Source organism: Peromyscus leucopus, chromosome 7, assembly GCF_004664715.2.
Source record: "Peromyscus leucopus breed LL Stock chromosome 7, UCI_PerLeu_2.1, whole genome shotgun sequence".
Taxonomy (NCBI): Eukaryota; Metazoa; Chordata; class Mammalia; order Rodentia; family Cricetidae; genus Peromyscus; species Peromyscus leucopus.
Window position 1 is genome coordinate 12,206,519 of NC_051069.1, and position 20,519 is coordinate 12,227,037.

The following is a 20,519-nucleotide window of genomic DNA, read 5'->3' on the forward strand; positions in this document are numbered from 1 at the left end:
TGAATAACTTCAGTTACTTCATGGGACAACTGATAAAAGTCTTGGGAGAAAGGAATACAGAGGAACCAAAATCTAAGGTCAATATTACATGTATGAACAGTTAAGGACTGTTAAACTCAGCAGGTGTAGTAGGGCAAGGACAAAAAGCATGCAAGGATGTGTAATTCTTGACATGACTATCACTAAAGAAAGGGTCTTAGGCATCCACCCAGATGTGGGAAGTAGCTCGGTATTGAAGAAAGAATATTGGTATGGTAATTGGAATACAATAAGAATTCCAGACCCTTGAGGAAGTTAACACTTCTGGACAAATCTCCTAATGTAAAAATAATGGGTTTGGACTAGTTGAGAAATAAAGTTTCCTTCAGCCCTATTATTCTACACATGTCTCATGTTCAAAGCCCAAATGTCAGTTACAGACCAGTTGACTTTTTTAATTAATTTTTTAAATTTATTTTGCATACCAACCACAGTTTCCCCTCCCTCCTCTCATCCTGTTCCCTCTTCCCACCTTCTTTCTACCTCCTCCCCATCTATTCAGAATGGGTAAGGCCTCCCATGGGAGTTAACAAAGCATGGCATACCAAGTTGAGACAGGACCAAGTTCCTACCTGCTGCATCAAGGCTGAGTGAGGCATCCCACCATAGAGAATAGTTTCCAAAAAGTCTGCTCATATGCCAGGGACAGATCTTGGTCCCACTGCTAGGGGCCACAAACGATCAAGCTACACAACTATCACCCACATGCAGAGGGCTTAGGTATAGATGTAACCAACCGTCTTATTAAATAAGAAACACAGAAACAATGCAAAAGAGAAAGCCGAGAGGTCAGAGCTCAGAGCCAAAATCTCACCCTTCCGCCTGCGGTGTCCCAGCTTCCTGAATGAAGGCTCTATTTCCTGTCTGTTCGTCTATTTAAAGAGACAGAACAAGCCACAGCTATCTCACCTCACCAGTTCCTCAGCTGGTCCTGTTTCCTCAGACTGGAAGCTTCTGTGTCCTCATCCCAATAGCTCTCAGCTGAACTGTGTTGCTCCAAAGCCTGAAAGCTTAACCAGCCAAATGCTTCTAGTTTCTGGTCCTCACGCCTTATATATCTTTTTGCTTTCTACCACCACTCCCTGGGATTAAAGGCTGGCTTTCTGGGATTAAAGGAGTATGTCACCACCATGCTTGGCTATTTCCAATGTGGCCTTGAACTCACAGAGATCCAGAGGGATTTCTATCTCTGGAATGCTAGGATTAAAGGAGTGTGCCACCACCGCCACACTCTTGCTATGGCTCTAATAGCTCTGACCCCCGGGCAACTTTATTAACATACAATCAAAATCACATTTCAGTATAATTAGATTACCACCACACTTAGGTCAGTCCAATGCAGGCTCCCTGGCTATAGGTCTAGAGTCCATGAACTCCCATGAGCTCGGACCAGCTGTCTCTGTGGGTTTCCCCATCATAATCTTGAACAGTTAAGGACCCTCCCTCTCTTCAAGTTGACTCCTGGAGCTCGGCCCAGTGCTTGGCTGTGGATCTCTGCATTTGCTTCCATCAGTTACTGGATGAAGACTCTCTGATGACAATTAGGGTAGTCACCAATGTGATTACAGGAGAAGGCCAGTTCAGGCACCCTCTCCACTATTGCTAGGAGTTTTAACTGGGGTCATCCTTGTGGATTCCTGAGAGTTTCCCTGGTACCAGGTTTCTCCCTAACCCCATAATGCCCACCCTTATCAAGATATCTCTTTCATTGCTCTCCCTCTCTATCCCTCCCTAAGCTCGGCCATCCCAATTCCTCATGTTCCCCATCCCAATCCCTTCTCCTTTACCTTCCCCCCTGCCCCCAGTTTACCCAGACATCTCATCTACTTCCCCCTCCCAGGGTGATACCTGCATCCCTCTTAGGGTCCTCCTTGTTACCTAGCATTTCTGGGGCTGTGGATTGTAGCCTGGTTATCATTTGCTTTACATCTAATATCCACTAATGGGTGAGTATATACCATGTTTATCTTTCTGAATCTGGGTTACCTCCATTTGTCTGCAAATTTCATGATGCCATTGTGTGTGTGTGTGTGTGTGTGTGTGTGTGTGTGTGTGTTTAAACCGCTGAGTAATATTCCATTGTGTAAATGTACCACATTTTCTTTATCCATTCTTTGGTAGAGTGGTATCTACATTTCCAGATTCTGGCTATTACAAATAATGCTGCTATGAACATAGTTGAGTAAGTGTCCTTATGGTATGATTGAGCATCCTTTGGGTATATGCTCAAGAGTGGTATTGCTGGGTCTGCAGGTAGATTGATTCCCAACTTTCTGAGAAACTTCCATACTGATTTCCAAAATGGTTATACAAGTTTGCATTCCCACCAGCAGTGGAGGAGTGCTCCCCTTACTTCACATCCTCTCCACCACAAGCTATCATCAGTATTTTTGATCTCAGGCATTCTGACAGGTGTAAGATGGTATCTCAGAGTTGTTTTGATTTGCATTTCCCTGATGACTAGGGATGCTGAGTAATTCCTTAAACGTCTTTCAACCACTTGAGATTCTTCTGTTGAGAATTCTCTCAACAGAATGTACCATACATTTAAAAATGTACCATTTTTAAAATTGAATTATTTGCTATTTTGATGTCCAGTTTCTTGGGTTATTTATATATTTTGGAGATCAGCCCCAGACCACTTGACTTCTTGGCAAACTTTTCTGAGATTTAGAACTAAACATTTCTTCTGCACAATTATGGAGCCATTGTTTAATCCACGTAATGGTAATAGGACAGAAGCCTGATTGTCTCAAAGAAGGCTTGGAAGTCTTTAAGAGAGCAAGCAGTGGTAATCAGATGCAAGGTAAGTGTAATCATGTTTTGGGGGTAGAAAATTGAGCAGCGGGGACAAGATGCGAACTTCAGCTCACCAGGAACTTGAACTTGAAGGCAGGTAGTATCAGTCAAATGAGCTTACGTACGGGAAGGGATTATTAGCAAGCTGAGTCTTTAGTCAGCAGCTTCACAGTTTCCTTCCTCAGTAATTTTTTGACAGGTCGGCAGTCTTGGAGCTAAGGGGCAGGGTCTTCCAGGTCCAGCGCACTTGGTCCCTCTGCCCGCAGTGGCCTCAAGGAAGCAGGCTTCTCCTTCGCTGTTTGTCTCCAGGTTCGACCGGCTGTATCCTTTCTGGCCTCGGCTCAGCGGAAGTGCCGAACTGGGGTTCCAAATGGGAAGGTTCTTGGATATCTTCATCTAGCTCTTCCCAGTGATTCTCCCAGGAAAACCGGGAGATGCAGGCAAAGGGAATCAAACTTCCCGCGGGCAGAGTTGAGGCGGGTCGTAAAGAGGAGAGGACCGGAAGTCACGGTTGCCATAGCCACCGATGTGTCCAGCCTCTTCCTCGTCTTATCCTCCTCCGGATCCTCCCGCTGTTTTCACGCGGCCCGGAAAAAAGCCAGAACGAGGAAGTGCTGACGCACCGGGCCCGATAGATACACCCCGAGGCTAACCACTCGGACAGCCAGCAGATCTGGGACGAGGACCAGACCGGAAATGGTGGTTTCTATGGCAACCCCTGAGCGGGTTGCCTGGGAGATGACCCCTTTTGGTCTCTTTGAATCTTAGCTGTAGCATTACCTCGAAGGAGGATCGAACATCCTGGACTGTCTCCTGCCATGATTCCCGGGAAGTACCGCTCCGTTTCTGGCCGGGCTGCAAACAATGTGAGCTGGGCCTTCCTGCTTTTTTCTCTTTGCAGTAGTCTTGTCTTCTCTGACTGGCGTCTTTGTCCTAGGTGATGGGCTGCATAACTGGGACCAGGGCTGTTCAAGCTATTGTCTGATTGAGGTTAGGGGTTCGTGGGGCTAGTCCAAAGCACTCGCAGAGTATTTGACTGTGGTATGATGGATGTTTAAAATCTTGCCCGGGATCTGAGCTCCCCAGAAGGTGGAGCTGGTCTGCTAGGTAAACACTGGGATTCCTTTAGTTATCTCCCACCCCCTTTCTTTCTTTCTTCTATTGAGAAAGGAACCTGTTCTTAGACACTCCCACCTCCTTCATTTGAACACTGATATATTGATTGGCCAGAGAAATGGCAGGGATCCAAAGCTTGAGGTACAAGGTGGGTCAAATTGGTGCCTCCGACATCTTGAGAAATAAATCAATGAAAGCTTTTAATTCTTAGACGTTATTTTACAAATCTTCAGAAAATGGTTATTAACTAGAAAAGCAAACAATGATGGAGCATTTGACGGTGTTCCGATGTCTGTGATGTCTTTGTACCATGGGGGAATGTGTATATTTACATATATTAAGAGTACATGTTGTGATTTAATTTCAGGTGAACTGTGGACTTCATCTGGTTATTCAAACGTCGTCAATTCCTGACAAAAACAAAGTAAGATTTAAGATGATCTGTGTTTAAACGTTGAAAATAAATTGTTAGCTAGTCTACACAAATAGTTGCATGTTTTAACAATAGATTCTGACCTGGAGATTGAGTATATCTATTTTCGTTTCCGATGTAAAGTAGATTTTATTTTCTGCTTGCAAAAAGCCAAATCACCCCTCTTGTATCAACTTAGGTCATTCCATTGGTTACAAGAGTTCCCCTCCCCCCACCCCTTACATGTAAACATTTCTACCAAAGGTATTTCTTAAAATTGGTTGTATGGCATAGTTTAATTGAGAAATGCTTTTATTTCTTAGACATAGGTAAAATGATGCTGTCATTCTACTGGTGGCGTCTCAGGAGGAATAAAATGTAACATTTTAGGAGGGCTTCACTCCATACTTCATTTCAAATCAGAGAAGAATGACTGGCTTGGCAGTGGAAATATTGTTACAGCGTTTTCATAGTATATCGTGTGTGTGTGTGTGTGTGTGTGTGTGTGTGTGTGTGTGTGTGTGTGTGTGTATCTGTGTCTCTGTGGAGGCCAGAGGAAGGTGTCAGATCCCGTGGAGCTGGAATTATAGGCAGTTGTAAGACACCCGCCATGGGTGCTCCCACGCTCGGGTCCTGTGGAAGAATAGCAGTGGTCTTAACCCCGGAACCATCGTTCTACATTCATACCAATTACCTGTCATATTTTGGAAGCTTCCAGAATTTCTTGCTTTTCCTTTGTTTTTTGAGATAAAACCTTTTCTTTCTTTCCGGCCTCACCTCAGCACTCACACATACTCACCCACCCTCCCATGCTATTCATACACAATACACTTCTCCCTTTAACCAACGTGCACAGTTTCAACGATCACAATTCAACTGTTCCCTAAAAAGTTGTGAAATAGAGGTTTCTATAGGAACTCTATAGTATAAAGGCCAGAGTTTACAGACAGTGGCAGGAAGAGACTAAACCGGGCCAGAGGAAGGTGAACGTTGCAAAAAAGCTTCCTTGTTTGGCTCCCCTGTCTCATCATTTGATCATCTCCAATAAGAGCTGAGTTGACGGAAAAGGTGCTTCTTCTTAGAATCAGGCATAGTGGATTGCTTGTATAGCTTTCCTAGTTGCCTTTGCCAGGTCCGTCCTTTTCTACTGTCCAGTGCTTTTAGGAGAGTTGTGGTTTTCACCAACCTTTTTGTACCATTCACTTTTTTGTGCATAGACATGTAGTGTTCGTGATGATAGGATGCTAATGCTGATGTGGTGTTTATAGGATGGGTGAATGAGAAGCATCATAAGCCTTTGAAGATATATTTTTATGGCTAAACATAAGAGGTCATTCTTTCCTATGAAAAATTATTTTCAGTCCTATGAAAAATATTTTTAAAATTATTAATTATAAAATTAATTTTAAAAAATTTGCAACATTAAAAAATTAAGAGACAAAATTATTCTTTTTTTTTTTTTTTTTTTGGTTTTTCGAGACAGGGTTTCTCTGCGTAGCTTTGCGCCTTTCCTGGAGCTCACTTGGTAGCCCAGGCTGGCCTCGAACTCACAGAGATCCACCTGGCTCTGCCTCCCAAGTGCTGGGATTAAAGGCGTGCGCCACCACCGCCGGCGAGACAAAATTATTCTTAAATATGCAATTTTATTATGTTAAAATTTGACATTTAAAGTATTTTAAAAATAAAAACAGTTCCAGTTAGCTTTTATTATTTGCAGTGTTTTTAACTGAGCAGATGATTCTGTCAGCTATGGTATTTATGACAATTATATTTGTGGAGGGATCGGAAGTATTTTAATCTGATCATCTATAACTGTTTTCAGTTTCATGTTTGGAATCACACCTCCCATGCAAATTCCAATTTAGCCCATTTTAAGGTTTACAGCTCAGTGGCATTAAGGCCATTCACAGTGTTGTGCAGCTATCATTTCGATTTAGTTCTAGAACATTTTCATCATTCCAGACATAATCCCAAATTCATTAAGCAGTGGCTCCCTATTCCCCACTTACTTTAAACCCCGGGAAACCACAAATATGCTTTTTGTTTTTATGAATTTTCCAGTTGTGGGTAGTTTATATAAATAGAATCATATAATATATGGCCCTTCTTGATGTTTTCAAGAGTCAACCTTTTTTTAAAGCATATTTTATCTGTTGCTTTATAATAAACTTCATTTTTACTGTTATTTTTTTCTCCCAATATCTTCTTAAATACTGTTTTTCAGGTTGAATTCAAGCTTAATAGAGAAACACCATCATTTCCTGGGAGACTGTTACAGCATGATCTGGAGAGAAACTACTCAAGTAGGCAAGGTACTGTCAGGGTGCTGAGACAGGTTCGCTTTTTACACAGCATCGTTTATCTTGTCTGCCTAGAACCTGAACTACAAAATGAAATAGTTCAATTGATTACAAAATTGGTTTGATATTTGTTTAAATCAGATTTGGTGGTATAGATTTACATACACATACACACACACACACACACACACACACACACACACACACACCCCATAGTTGATTGTTTCCAATGCATTAAAACAAAACAAAACAAAACAGACAAAAAAACCCCAAAAAAACTTGTTTTAGTTTGAAAGTAGGTTACAATAGAGAATAGGAAAAGAATGTTCTGATCATACATTAGAAATAAAAATAATGGCTAACTAACAGAACTGAGGATATGTGGAGACAAGTATTTTGAAAATAAGAAAACAGTGGAAAGTCAGGTATATAAAATAACCATCTTCTTCCCACAATGACATGCAGCCACACAGCCACACTGTTAAATAGCCATACAGTCACACAGCCACAAAGTCACACAGCCACAAAGTCACACAGTCACACAGCCACAAAGTCACACAGCCACACAGTCACACAGCCACATAACCACATGGTTACACAGCCACACAGTCACATAGCCACATTGTTACACAGCCATACAGCCACACAGCCATAAAGAAGTCACACAGCCACAAAGTCACACAGCCACAGAGTCACACAGCCACACAGCCACGCAGTCATATAGCCACATAGCCACACAGTCACAGGCATTTCATCATTAGAAGCCTTAATCTTGATGTGAATCACTTGGGAGTTTGTTCAAAATGCAGAATCTTAGTGCATCCTTCCCCTCTTCCTCACTGTGATGTGGTAAGTTTTGGGTGTTATTTGGGGTGTGCATTCACAGCACCAGGGTGGTTCTGACAGGTGTGGTGGTGATGTGGTTTGTAGATCACCCTTGAACAGATGTTAGGTAGTATGATTTGGTGGTACTTCTGAAACATGTTTTTAAAACACTAGTCAAGTCTGTTTCAGAATAGTTTACTCTGAGTTGAGCTAGTTATTTGTGGTGTGCTAGTGTTAATTGGTTCCACCTCTGCCTCTTAGGAGCACTTGCTTCGCACCCCTCTCCCCCATATGCCTTCTGATCCTGTTGATTTGCCTGCTGTAAGAGGGCTGGTCAGTACAGGCCCTTTGATTGTCTGTTTCATTACTGTGTCGACAGACAGCAGTATTGCATAGTTTGAATATTGATTCATATCTCTGGGCCTTCCTCTTGGACCCATATAACTTTAGCTGGCTTTTCTCTTTCCTACATCCTCCACTCAAGACTTTGTCAGTCCCGGAACCGACACCACCTAGCTCTAGTTCCGGAGTGCAGGAGCATCAGCCCTGCCCCCTTCATTTGGTGCTGAGTGCATTCCTAGAGTGTGTGCTCTGCCCTCTCTCTGCTGTCAACATGGAGCTGCAAATTCTCAGCTAGAGGTTGTTTTATGTCTTCATTGTGAATTTCCTTAAAATTTTTGCACAGGAGCATCTTGATTTGTCCCTCAGCTGTGAAAAAATCTCACTTTCTCACATTTTTCTAGAGTTCAAGGAATTATTAATTTATATTTGTATGATAAGTGAGAAAACATTACCAAATATTTGCTAATGAGGAAGTAGTGTGGATGTATGATTTTGTGAACCCCAGAGGCAAAGTTTTGTATTTAAGAGCCATGACCCATAAAATAACAAAATAAAAATAAATTTAAGCAGAAAGAAATTGAATTTGCTTTTTCTTAAAAGATCCAATTCATAGCCATTCTCTGTGACAAGACACTCATTTGATATGTCTTAAATGTGGACTTCAACATTTTCACTACACCTCTTCCATGGTCTAGGCAGTATTATGTAAAGAAAGTCACATAAGTTGTAGATATTATCTTCACTTCTGTACTCAGTTTTCTACAACCTAGAGCATACAACTCTGGAAAAAAATTAAGTTGACAAATTAAAAACATTTAAATTTAAATTTGTCAGGCAAGAAGACCTCTGTGTGATAAACTACACTCTCACATCTAGCCTTCCACAACCCACTTCAGACATTTCTTATTTTTAAAAATTAACCACACACAATCTAGCCACACAACATAGCCAATGGTTCTTTCAGTCAAAACAAAGGAACTTGATGTTCCAAAACTAGTTTGTCTAAAGTTTAGACTTCAGACTGGTAAGGTTTAGATCTAATGCTCCATGTGTGGTTTCCTGTAGGCCTTTTGGGTGTTGCTGAGCATTATTAGCCTGTGTCCTCAAGGCTTCGTAAGATCTGAGTAGTCCAGTGACTGCTGCGGCCCCATTCAGTCCCTTAAGTGAGCCTACACAGTCTGTCTGTGGAAGGAGGAGCAATGCTCAGCTCCTGACGTCATGACAGATGAGTGGAAAATCTAGTCAGAATGTTGGTCATGAGAACATTCTCCAAGATGAGGCTCAGTGTCTCTCCACCACAGTGTGCTGTGCTCCCTGGGCTGCCTGTGGCTACCCCCTCTCATGGGGACGCCCATGCTCCAGCGGTCTAGCCTACACCACACCAGTCATTTTAACCAGTTGTAGAGCAGTTTGCTTCTGAGCATTTTGAGGCACTACTTACATGAAAATGCAGGAATTTCTGATTTATTTCTTTGTAATAGAAATAAAGTACAAAAAAAAAAAAAAGATTTTCATTTAAGCTCCTATAAAGTGGAAAATCTCCCGATTGGCCCCTGCATCTAAATTCTGCTGAGATGTAAGGTGAGAGCAGCTGTTGGGACCTTAGAGGTCTGGTCAGGAAGTCAGGGGACGTGTGACAGAGGAGTGACAGCACCCCTTCTGTGACCTCAAGCCATCTGGGGGCAGTCTCCACGGGAGTGCGTACACCCACGCAGACACATGGCTGTTCAAAGCTTCCTGTGTGTCCCAGTCACAGGATCCTGTGTATAGATTTTAAGATTTTTTTCCCTAATCATTTTGTCTTTTGCCATCTATGGTCGGGTGTATCTCGTATCAGTGGTAAACTGAAAATAATGACATTTGCATGTAAGAGGAGCCGAAACACGTGGGAATAGAATTCTTTCATTCATGAAGTATAAATGGAACTTACTCTTTGATTTTTGCCCCTGCATTTCAAGTCGTGGAAGCTTTTGATCTACTGTTAAAGCTCAGATTGCCTTGAAGTTCTAATAGGAATTAAAAAAAAACCTAATGAAATGTTAATCAGACAAAATGAGATTCTTTATTCCCTTGAGTTTTCTTTCATCGTGTTCTACTTACCTTGACAGCTAAGCTTTATGCTGCAGCTAATCCTTGAGCTGTTTTTGGCTTTGAACTCCAAATCCCTCTGTTGGTTTGTTAGGGAATATTATTTTAAGGTGTGTTACTTTTGTTTATGTAGCATTTGTTTAACTCTGTGAAGCTGTGTTACTGTACCTGTCTAAAACACGTGATGATCTAATAAAGAACTGAATGGCCAATAGCAAGGCAGGAGAAAGGATAGGTGGGGCTGACAGGCAGAGAGAATAAATAGGAGCAGAAATCTGGGAGGAGAAAAGATCAAGAAGTGAGAGAGGGAAAGATGAGGACGTCAGGGGCCAGCCACCCAGCTACAAGCCATCCACGGAGTAGGAGTAAGAGTAAGATTTACAGAAGTAAGAAAACGGGAAAAGCCCAGAGGCAAAAGGTAGACGAGATAATTTAAGTTAAGGAAAGCTGGCTAGAAACAAGCCAAGCTAAGACCAGGTATTCATAATTAAGAATAAGCCTCTGTGTGTGATTTATTTGGGAGCTGAGTGGTGGACCCCCCCAAAAGAGAAAACAACAACATTGGTTCCTGTGGCTTGGGGATCCAGCCAGTGAGTGTTCCTGTTATTTGACATTTGTTGTTGAGCAGTGTCAATTCTAGGTGCTTACCTCTTGGGACAGCATTATTAGCTCTCTTGATGTTTCATGTTATTCAGGAAAGTGAGATGTGAGCACTGATTATTTTGTGGAAAGCATGAGATGGCCTGGTCTTGTATTGCTGAAAAGGCCAGCTAATACTGATACCACTGCTTCTCAGTTAAGAGATATGTGTGTGTGTGTGGCTTGATTTTAGGCTATTTTCATATCAGTAATGACCTCCTGAAAGCCTGCCGGCTTCTCGGTTAGGTTTTCCTCTTCAGGTAGTCTAAGGAGCAGGCTTCTGTGGTAGTCTCGGGGTCTAGCATCCTGCCGATTGCTCCATCAGGTTCTTCCTTGTCACCTGCTGCTTCCAGTGGATGCTCACTCTACAGAGACGAATATAATAGATATCCTCTGGTATTCAGATTTTTGGAACTTTTTATCCTTGCTTCCAGACCACTCTATAATCTTCTACTTATTTAGAATATGTCTTAGTATTCACCTCTTTCTAAACTCATCTGTGAGGTTTTTTATTAACCAGTAACTAGACACACTACGTGCAAAGATACTGTTCTTCTTTTTAAAGAGTAGTAGTAAGTATTTTAAAAATGTATGTGTGGATGTTTGCCTGCATGTGTGTCTTCATCATAAGCATGCAATGCCTCCGAGGCCAGAAGAGGGAGTTGGATCTCTAAGAATTGGAGTTAACAGATGGTTATAAGCTGCTATATGTGGTTACTGGGAATCAAACCTAGGTCTTCTGTAATAACAGTTAGTGCTCTCAACCACTGGGCCACCTCTACTGTTCTTATATAGTCTGTGTTTTTGCACATTCTTCTAGCTTATTCGTTTCATGTGTGTTTCTCTCCAAGATGAAATGCTTCTTACTATCAGAAACACCCAGCCAGCAGCCTGTAGACTTCACAGGGTGTCATATGCTCTTGGATCCTAGTTACAGTATCCTAAATGTGTCAACATCCACTTTGGTGTCTTTGCAACATTATCTAATAATAGTAGTAGCCTACTCAAAGGGAAAAAAAAAACAGTGATGTGAGGTTTACATCTGCTATCCCAAACTACTTTCTGTGTCTATCCTATAGCAAAGTCATGTATTTTATAGCTTTGTGATAAACTTTTTGATATTTTGAAGGAGATGGAAGAGTAGTAAGTCCGTCGCCTCGTAATAAGTCATCATTCATCTCATCCACAACAAACGGGACAGAACCCTGTGGGCTGGACATGAGAACGGCCACAAGCTCCTTGTCAGCATTTGGAGACTCTTCCATTCAGACACCTTCAAAGCCCAGAATCCGGCAGGGCTGTCATAGTGCTGGCCCCAATGTATCTGGTAATGAGGGGCTATCATGTAGTGTATCCTGTAGTTGGCATGTAGTATCAGGAGTCAGAACTGTAAAGGGATGAAGACAGCACCAGAGCACGTCTAGATTTTTCAGCTGACCTGTAAGGCAAGCAAAAGCTATTTGGCCCCAACAGAGCACAGAGCTTAGGGTTGAGAAAAAGAGAACAACCCCAGTGTAATAATCTTCTAGTATGGAAGCTGTGGAAATGTCTAGAAAAGATATCTGTAGGTTCCAAAGTTCTCTAAATAAACAGTGGCTCTAGTATCACAACTGTTAAGATTTACCTTAATCAAGTGATTTGTGTATCATTTTCAATAGGTGATCATATTAATCTGGTGACCTCATCAATGCCATCATTTCCTATTCTCCAGCGTTCTTCTGAAGAGAAAGTTCTTTACTCAGACAGGCTGACCCTAGAAAGGTGAGGACATTTTCTTTTCTCCTTTCTACAACATCTGTCTCTCCTGTTTGCCTCAGGTCTTCCCTCAGACGTCATCATCCCAAGAGTGACTTTCTTTTTTTTTTTTTTTTTTTTTTTTTTTTCCCCTTTTATTTTATTTTACAATACCATTCAGTTCTACATATCAGCCACGGATTCCCTTGTTCTCCCCCCTCCCGCCCCCCCCCCCCCCCCCCCCCCCCCCCCCATCCCCACCTCCTCCAGGGCAAAGCCTCTCCCGAGGACCGAGGTCGACCTGGTAGACTCAGTTCAGGCAGGTCCAGTCCCCTCCTTCCAGGCTGAGCCAAGCAACCCTGCATAAGCTCCAGGTTTCAAACAGCCAACTCATGCAATGAGCGCAGGACCCGGTACCACTGCCTAGATGCCTCCCAAACAGATCAAGCCAATCAACTGTCTCACCTATTCAGAGTGCCTGATCCAGTTGGGGGCCCCTCAGCCATTGGTTCATAGTTCATGTGTTTCCATTCGTTTGACTATTTGTCAAGGGTGACTTTCTATGGCCACCTTCTCCCCACACATACCACATACACATCCTCACCCCCTTCTCTGCTTTATTTTCCCCCTTAGTACTTAACATTGTTCTCTAATATGTTAAATATTGACTTTGTTTGTTGTCTGTGACCTACTAGAATATAATCTTCATAAATGGTAATTTTTTTGGTTCAGTTATATTATTGGGCACCTAGAACAGAGCCTGGTACAAAGTGGGCTCTTGCTAAAATGGTGGATGAGGAGGTGAATATATATAAGGCTTGATGAATATATATAGTTTAATGCCTTTCTTTATAACCAGGAAGGGATTTGTAATGGGATGGTGGGTGTAGGATCCCACTAGACAGAACATCTGTGCTGTGCACAGCTGGCCATAGAAGGGCACAGCTGGCACACGGAATCAGCCCTCCTGCATGTATCAGGGAAAGGCTCTGTTCTGTAGGCAGAGTTCTAGTTGAGAACAACATCTCTCATGACAGCCTTAGAAAGTGAGTGGGTTTTGAGATTCCCATCCTAAATACTGCCTTATGTTTATAATTTTCCCAGTAGTGTCTTAATCTTTGAAGGATTAATTAGGAACTTCCCCTTCAGTCTTTAAAAACACAGTCAAGAATAGTAACCCAGCCTTGTGTTGCTTGGTATTTGTAGGGCCCTGTTTGTAAGACTGTGACTTAGGAAGTTTAATGCCTGTGTTGTAGCTCGGGAGTGGCTTGGGCAGCTTTAAAGATGAGTTTTTTGGCAACATGAGCCTCCAGAATGGAGAAACCAGCACTGATGAGTAGACACTTCCTCTACTTCAAAGGCTGGCTGTGAGATCGTAGCATTATAGTGCGATAAGCTGTTGTATGTGTTGTCAAAAAAGTTGGATCAGCAGCAAGGAACCACCTTGGGAAACCTTGTTTGCTAGCTAGTGGGTAATAGTAGTGATTTCTGCATTGTTGTGTGTGTGGCTTCTTGGTCAGGGGTCTGAGTGCTCAAGGGAAGACTCTAACCCTAAGAAGTACTTGGCTCTCACTGGTATGAAAAGAAAGCCTGAAATACCAGAAAAGACAGCCTGTTCAAAGAAGGAAACAAGTCAAACTCATGGTCCTATACAGGCATGTTGTTCGAATCTTAGATGGTCTTTTAATGAAAACAAAAACAAACAAACAAAAACCCAGAGCCAGATCAGGGTGAAAGCTGAAAGGTCAGAGAAGCAGAACAGCCAGCCACTAGTTCTTACCTCTATGAAATCCTCAGCCTAAAGAGAGAGAGAGTTCCTGTTTCCTCATACCTTAAATACCTTTCTCTGCCCTGCCATATTACATCCTGGGATTAAAGGTGTGTGCTTCCCAAGCAAAGGCATGAGATCTCAAGTGCTAGGATTAAAGGTGTGTGCCACCACTGCCTGACCTGTATGTCTAATCCAGTGGCTGGCTCTGTCCTCAGATCTTCAGGCAAGTTTATTAGGGTACACAATATGATATATTGTGTACAGGCAGGCATCAGTGATGGGGCAGGAGGGGTCAGAACCCAAGGCTTTTAGCAGAGCCCTCCTGGGGTAGTTTGGCCATTGCTTCCTATCTTGTTTTGGTGGCTTCCTGTCTTGTTTTGGTGGCTTCCTATCTCGTTTTGGTGGACTGGCAGGGATTCCTGTGGTAAAGGGAAGTGACTTTATTTCAAGACATAGAAGTTTGTGAAAGGAAGGCAGTTTGTGATTTTCCCGTGTGAGTAACAACTGATTCAAAGACAGGCGGTGAGGCTTTCACTATGAGAGGCCGACTGAGCAGGGAGGGTACGATTCAAGGTTGCTAAGAGCAACAATACAGACCTCAGCTAGCGTATCTGTAGTCAGTTAAGTTATAGTTTATGTAACAGAAATGTCAGCTGTGAGAGTATAAAGCATGGGATGAATTCTAAATATGAGCCCCACAAAACTGGTACTATTGCCCGTGGTTTTTACTTTTCTTTCCTTAAACCAGTTTCTCCAGTCTCTTTCCCCCACCCGTTCTCTCTCCTTCTCTTCCCCTGCCTCTATCTCTATCTCTCTCTCTTTCTGAAACAGGGTCTCACTCTGTATCCATTGCTGGCCTAGAACTCACTGTGTAGATCAGGTTTGCCTCAAGCACAGATACCCACCACCTCTGCCTCTGCTTCCTGAGCGCTGGGATGAAAGGCGTGCACCACTGTTCCCAGCTGTAAGGGTCTGTTTTTAAAGCATGATAGCTTTATAACCATTAATATTCCCTTATTTTTTCCTGCTAACCATTTTTTTCATTGCAAAAAGAATTCTGATCACTTCCATATTGTGCCTGTGTTTATAGCATCTGATTTGTTTTCTTCAAAGCTCCTATTCATGTGATTTCACTGAAGGGATGTTTCTAACTAGCCGCCACACTAATATTGTTAATACACAGAGCGAGCTGTATTTTCCTTGAAGAGCATTTGACTCTTCATGCAGAATCACCCAGGACCTTCTCCTTCCCCATGTTATGACATGGGTCGAATTCTTCAAGGGCCATGAACTTACTTCACATACGAAACAGTCCAGCTTTTTGCACAGAGGAGGTTCACTGTTTTAAATACAACTAAATAGACACACACTTAACGTTTTCATCTGTTCTTGGAGAACCACGAGTGCTCTGCAGAGAAAGCTAGTGTTGGACAGTCGAATCCAGCAGCCAGCCCTGAGACACGTTCAGTAAGGGTTGCCCTACAGTTAAGGAGCTTCAGAGGGAATTTTCCAACAGTATCCCCTCTTGTAGATGGCAATATTTCTTCTCGTTCTCATGAGCATTTTGTGAGTCAGTAATTCTAAAATAAGCTCTTTAGTATGGTTCATACTCCCATGGCTTGGTCTCTCAGGAAAATTTTGCCATCAGTGACTGATACCAAAGGCATTTTTTTTCCTTGGCTTTGTGACTTGGTTTGACCATCTAAACCTTCCCCTGAGAAGACAATTACATTTTAAAGTTTTTGATGTTAATGTCATGTGAAATGAATATTAGAGACTCATTTTAAAATACAGTGTGAGTTTAGACTTTAGTGGTTACTTTGTCTTCTGGGTTTTTGTTTTTTCACAATTTACAATTAAATTTAAGTCTCTTCCCTGGGGCAGGAAGTGGTCCAAATTACTTTTTTCTCTTTAAAAATACAAATTTAATTGTATGCATGTGTGCATGGGTGTATATCTGTGTACCTCATGCATTCCTAAGCCTGTGAATATCAGAAGAGGACTCTGGAATCCCTTGAATTGGAGTTATAGGCAGTTGCGAGCTGAGGTGAGGTCCTGGGAACTGAACCTGGGTCCTGTGTCAGAGCAGTAAGTGCTCTTAACTGCTGAGCCATCTCTCCAGCACCAACTTACCTTTTCCTTCTCAAAGCCTGGGTGCACAGACATGCTACTGGATAGTTTTTGACAGAGGAAACAGGAAGGGGGTGCTGCCTCCGAATCTTACTCACTTCACGTTTTTTTCTAGACAAAAGTTGACTGTGTGTCCTATCATCGATGGGGAAGAACACCTTCGTTTGTTGAACTTTCAGCACAATTTTATAACTCGGATCCAAAATATTTCTAATCTACAGAGGTTAATATTCTTGGACTTATACGATAACCAGATTGAAGAAATCAGTGGGCTTTCCACTCTGAAGTCCCTCCGTGTCCTTCTGTTAGGAAAAAACAGGTATTTGTAAAGCAGTTTCTCTGTGTGTGGGGGTATGTGAATATGGTGTGGGGATGGGGTGTGCACTGTAACACGTGTGTGCGTGCAGTGCGTGCGTGCTTGCATGCATACGTGTGTGTGTGTGTGTGTGTGTGTGTGTGTGTGTGTGTGTGTGTGTGTGTGTGTAGGAACAGATGGGTGTGTGTGCACATGCCTGTGCTGGTTCTCACATTGTGTGTAGAAGTGAGAGAAGGTCCACTGGTGTCCTGCTCTGTCTCTCTGCCTTTTCTTCCCGAGGCAAGGTCTCTCGCTGAACCTAGAGCTGGCCCTTTGGGTGTGTGGGTGGGCGGGGTGCTAGACTGGCCAGCCAGTGAGCCCCAGGATACTCCTGTTTCCGCCTCTGCAGTGCTGTGATTCCACACCGATGCACCCAGCTTTTGTGTGGGTGTTTGGGATGCAGACTCAGTTCTTTGTGCTTGCATGCAGCACTCTTAGCTGCGAAGCCCCCAGGAGCAGTTCTGGCTTACAGCCAGTAGAATCCATAGAGTGTTCAGATGGTAAGTCCAAGCAGAGTAGTACTTATTGTAGGTATCATTAGAGGAAAGCTCAGCGGAAGTCAGGGGTAGCACACTGGCCATGCATGCATGGGAGCCTGGGCTTTCGTTCTAGCACTGGAAGAATCCATCCTGATTTTGTTCAGTGGGACTCAGTCTGACAGACTTGTTGGCATTGCTGCAGCACCATGCCTTAGACACACGTGAGTGGAGGAGCCCAGCTTTGACTTATGATTTCTCAGGATGTATTTTAAGCATGTGTGCTCACTTGAGGCTTGTGTATTTCTTGCCATTTTGTTAGTGTTTGCCTGAGAGGGACATTTGCTACTTTGTGATTGTTGAATCAATGGTCAATTCTTTTTCAGAGAGTAGTTCCTGTATGTTTTATTTGAATATTTATGTTTTTAATTTTGTATATGTGTGTTTTCCTGAGTGCATGTCTCTGTACTGCCTGTGTGCCTGGTACCTATGGAGGCCAGAAGAAGGTGTTAAATCCCCTGGAGCTGGAATTGCAGGCCATTGTGAGTTGCCTGATGTAGGTGCTGGGAGCCGAACCCAGATCCTCTGTGAAGATGGCAAGTGCTCTTAACAAGGGTGCCATGCCCTAGCCCCTCAGTCTGTTTTAGTGTCGCATCTTGTGTCCTGCTCCAGCCCCTTTTTATAGCTCCATCAGGCAGTAGCTACACAGGTCCTGACTCATGGCCTTGAAATCACTTTGGACTTGCCATTCAGTTTTACCAAGTAACTTTGGATACCTTAGAAGAAGGATTAACAGAGTCTAAAAATTAGTAACACTTTTTGTTTTACCCTTTGCAAGGTTCATGGCTGACCCCTGATAACAAAGAGCAATTCGAAAGAGAAAATCACAACATGTTTATATAACTTTATGTGACACGGTAGTCTTCGGATAAGAAGACCCAAAGAAACAGATTAGAAGTTACATTTGTATTGTAGGTTTGATGGCTCATGGGCAACCTTAGAGGAGTGTGTTGGACAGAAGGAACATGGTCGGTGGTCTAACCTGGACGACTCAGCTAGGCCTTTGTGTAGTTCCTGCCAGCCTGTTTGCATCCCTGTTGTTTTCTGTTTATAAGCAGGACTCATCTGGACGGAGGGGCTCCAGATGTCCTCTTAGGGATGTAGGTCCGAGAGTCTTTGTAGGGCCTGAGGGGAAAATGGTGGGAGGAGGTCAGTGTGACCTTCCTGCCTCTCCAGTTTTCTTTCTTTTTTTTCTTTCTTTTTTTTTTTGGTTTTTCGAGACAGGGTTTCTCTGTGTAGCTTTGTGCCTTTCCTGGATCTTACTCTGTAGACCATGCTGGCCTTGAACTCACAAAGAACTGCCTGCCTCTGCCTCCCGAGTGCGCCACCATTGCCCGACGGCCCAGTTTTCTTTATTTCAGCCTAATTTATATAATATTTCAAGTGCTGTGTTTGGAGATGTTGTCTTCTTAACTGTATTCTCAAGGTCATGTCCCAGAATTTTAGGATTGTATTTTCCCCTGATGTTTCTCTGAAAGTTTCTATCAGTATAGTTTATTAGTTCAAATGTTGCATTAAGAATTCCACTGAAGAATAAATTACGGAGTTGGAGGGTCTGGAGAGGGAGCTCAGTGGCTAAGAGAGCATATTGTTCTGGCAGAGGACTGCAGTTCATTTCCCAGCATCCATGTCAGGCCTGTCCTCAGCAGCCTTTCACTCCAGCTCTAGGGGATCTGATGCCCTTGTCTGGCACTCACTTGCTCTCCATACACATAAATGCATAATGAAACATAAAAGAAAAAGAAAAGTTTCACATAAAGAGAATTTGGGAGATTATAGAGCCATAGAATATTAAAGTTTTAAGTGACCTCAGAAGTAAGTCCTTTCATTTTAGAGATGTGGGAATGGAGTGGTCGGAGGGATCTGGCATAGTCAGCTGTGTATAAACTACCACACACCAGGAGGGTGTTTCCAGGCAGCTTACTGAGGAGAGAAGCTGACTTTAAGACTTTTCTTCTAGTTGGGCCTTGCAAGCTTCCACAGACATGGCTCCTTTCTGGTTCTTAGTGTCTAGCTCACATTTATTCTCTAGCGCCACTGCCTGAATGTCTCCTTTTTTTACCTAAGATGAAGATATTCTCTAGAGAGATATGTGATTCCCATCTCTAATTGTTAACAATATTCAAATGCTGGTCCTGGTTGCATCATATTCTTCCTGCCTGTTTCTACTTTTCAGTTTCTGAGAAACAGTTTTTTCATCTTGACCCAGAAGACAGCATTGTTGGGTCTTATTGAAGGCCTTGGGGTTCCTACTCTTAGGGACCCAACATCCTCTGCTAAGTGCTTGTTTTCTGCAGTAAAAACAATCTAATAGTCTCCTCCTCTTCCTTCTCTTCCTCCTCCATCTTTTTATTTGCTTGCTCTGCACAGCTGTATTTTGATTTTTACAGGAGACACTGTTAAATAGTTGTCGAACTGCTAGTACCCATGCATCAAAGGGAACTGTGTTACAAGAAAACATGCTACACTCTCCAAGATCAGGTGTCTCACAAGTATCTGTTGCATACACCTCTGATTCCTAAAACATCTGTCAGTGCTCCTGGCTGGAACATCTGCTGACATAAGTCCCATAGACTCTTAGATGAGAGCTCTGGCCAGCAGAAGGGACCTGGCTGAGCATCTCCAGCTGTGTGTTGTGGATGACTTTCTGTCTCCTGTTGGTCATAACAGATTTCCCCACCTTCTTTTGACAATTACTGAGGCAGTGGGACCAGAGAATACAGGCTTCTGGGTTCAGTTGGCCCGTGGTGGAGTTCCTTCAGTGCCATTTCCTTGGTGTCCTCTAAGCCCTCAGGTCTCAGGTTCACTGTCATTACATGATTACCCAGAACCTTCAGTTCCACTTTGCTGGGATAACTACACATGGGTGGAACAGAGAGCTCTAACTACACATGGGTTCCATTGGGCCTCTAGATCAGAGTGCTCTGGATGACGACAAGTTCTGTTATCCCCAGAGAGTAAGTTTCGAAATGTTAATACCATGATTCTGGGCCTGGAAAAATGGCTTGCTGGGTAAGATGCTTGCCACACAAGCCTGAGGTTCTGAGTTCAGATTTCCACTTACAAATGCCAGGCATGGTCTTGTACACTTGTAACCCCGTGATGGGAGTGGAAATAGGCAGATTATAAGGGTTTGCTGGCCAGGCAGTGTACTCAAAATGGTGTGCTTCAAGTTTGGAGAAACACCCTGTCTCAAAATGCAACCTTGGGGAGGAAAAGGATATACTTGGCTAGCACTTCCACTGTGCCTGGCACTGCCTCCCCCTCCCTCACAACACACGCTTTGACCGGAGGTCAGAAGTGGCATTGCTTTTCTCTAAAATGAGCCATTTCTGCATCTTTCCCCAGTAGTTTGCATCTATTACCACTCTCTGTGCATTCAGTGGGAGATGGAGAATTTTAATATTAAAATGAGCATATCTTTCTGCCTCAG

At 43.0% G+C, this 20,519-nt stretch overlaps 1 protein-coding gene across 4 annotated transcripts in view; it reads left to right on the plus strand.

The window, feature by feature from the left end:
* The first annotated feature begins 3,389 nt into the window (after positions 1 to 3,389).
* The window catches only part of Lrrc49 (leucine rich repeat containing 49), a 110,399-nt gene continuing 93,269 nt past the window's right edge, over positions 3,390 to 20,519 (plus strand). Inside the window, exons 1-6 of one of the 4 annotated variants that reach the window (XM_028867330.2) lie at positions 3,390 to 3,704; positions 4,322 to 4,378; positions 6,591 to 6,678; positions 11,690 to 11,887; positions 12,219 to 12,321; positions 16,311 to 16,514. In XM_028867330.2, the coding sequence (XP_028723163.1) occupies positions 3,657 to 3,704; positions 4,322 to 4,378; positions 6,591 to 6,678; positions 11,690 to 11,887; positions 12,219 to 12,321; positions 16,311 to 16,514 (698 nt within the window). In that variant the 5' untranslated portion in view covers positions 3,390 to 3,656. Of the gene's footprint in view, positions 3,705 to 3,988; positions 4,103 to 4,321; positions 4,379 to 6,590; positions 6,679 to 11,689; positions 11,888 to 12,218; positions 12,322 to 16,310; positions 16,515 to 20,519 lie in introns of those variants that run through there. The other 3 variants (XM_028867340.2, XM_028867348.1, XM_028867356.2) reach the window with 3 other exon arrangements.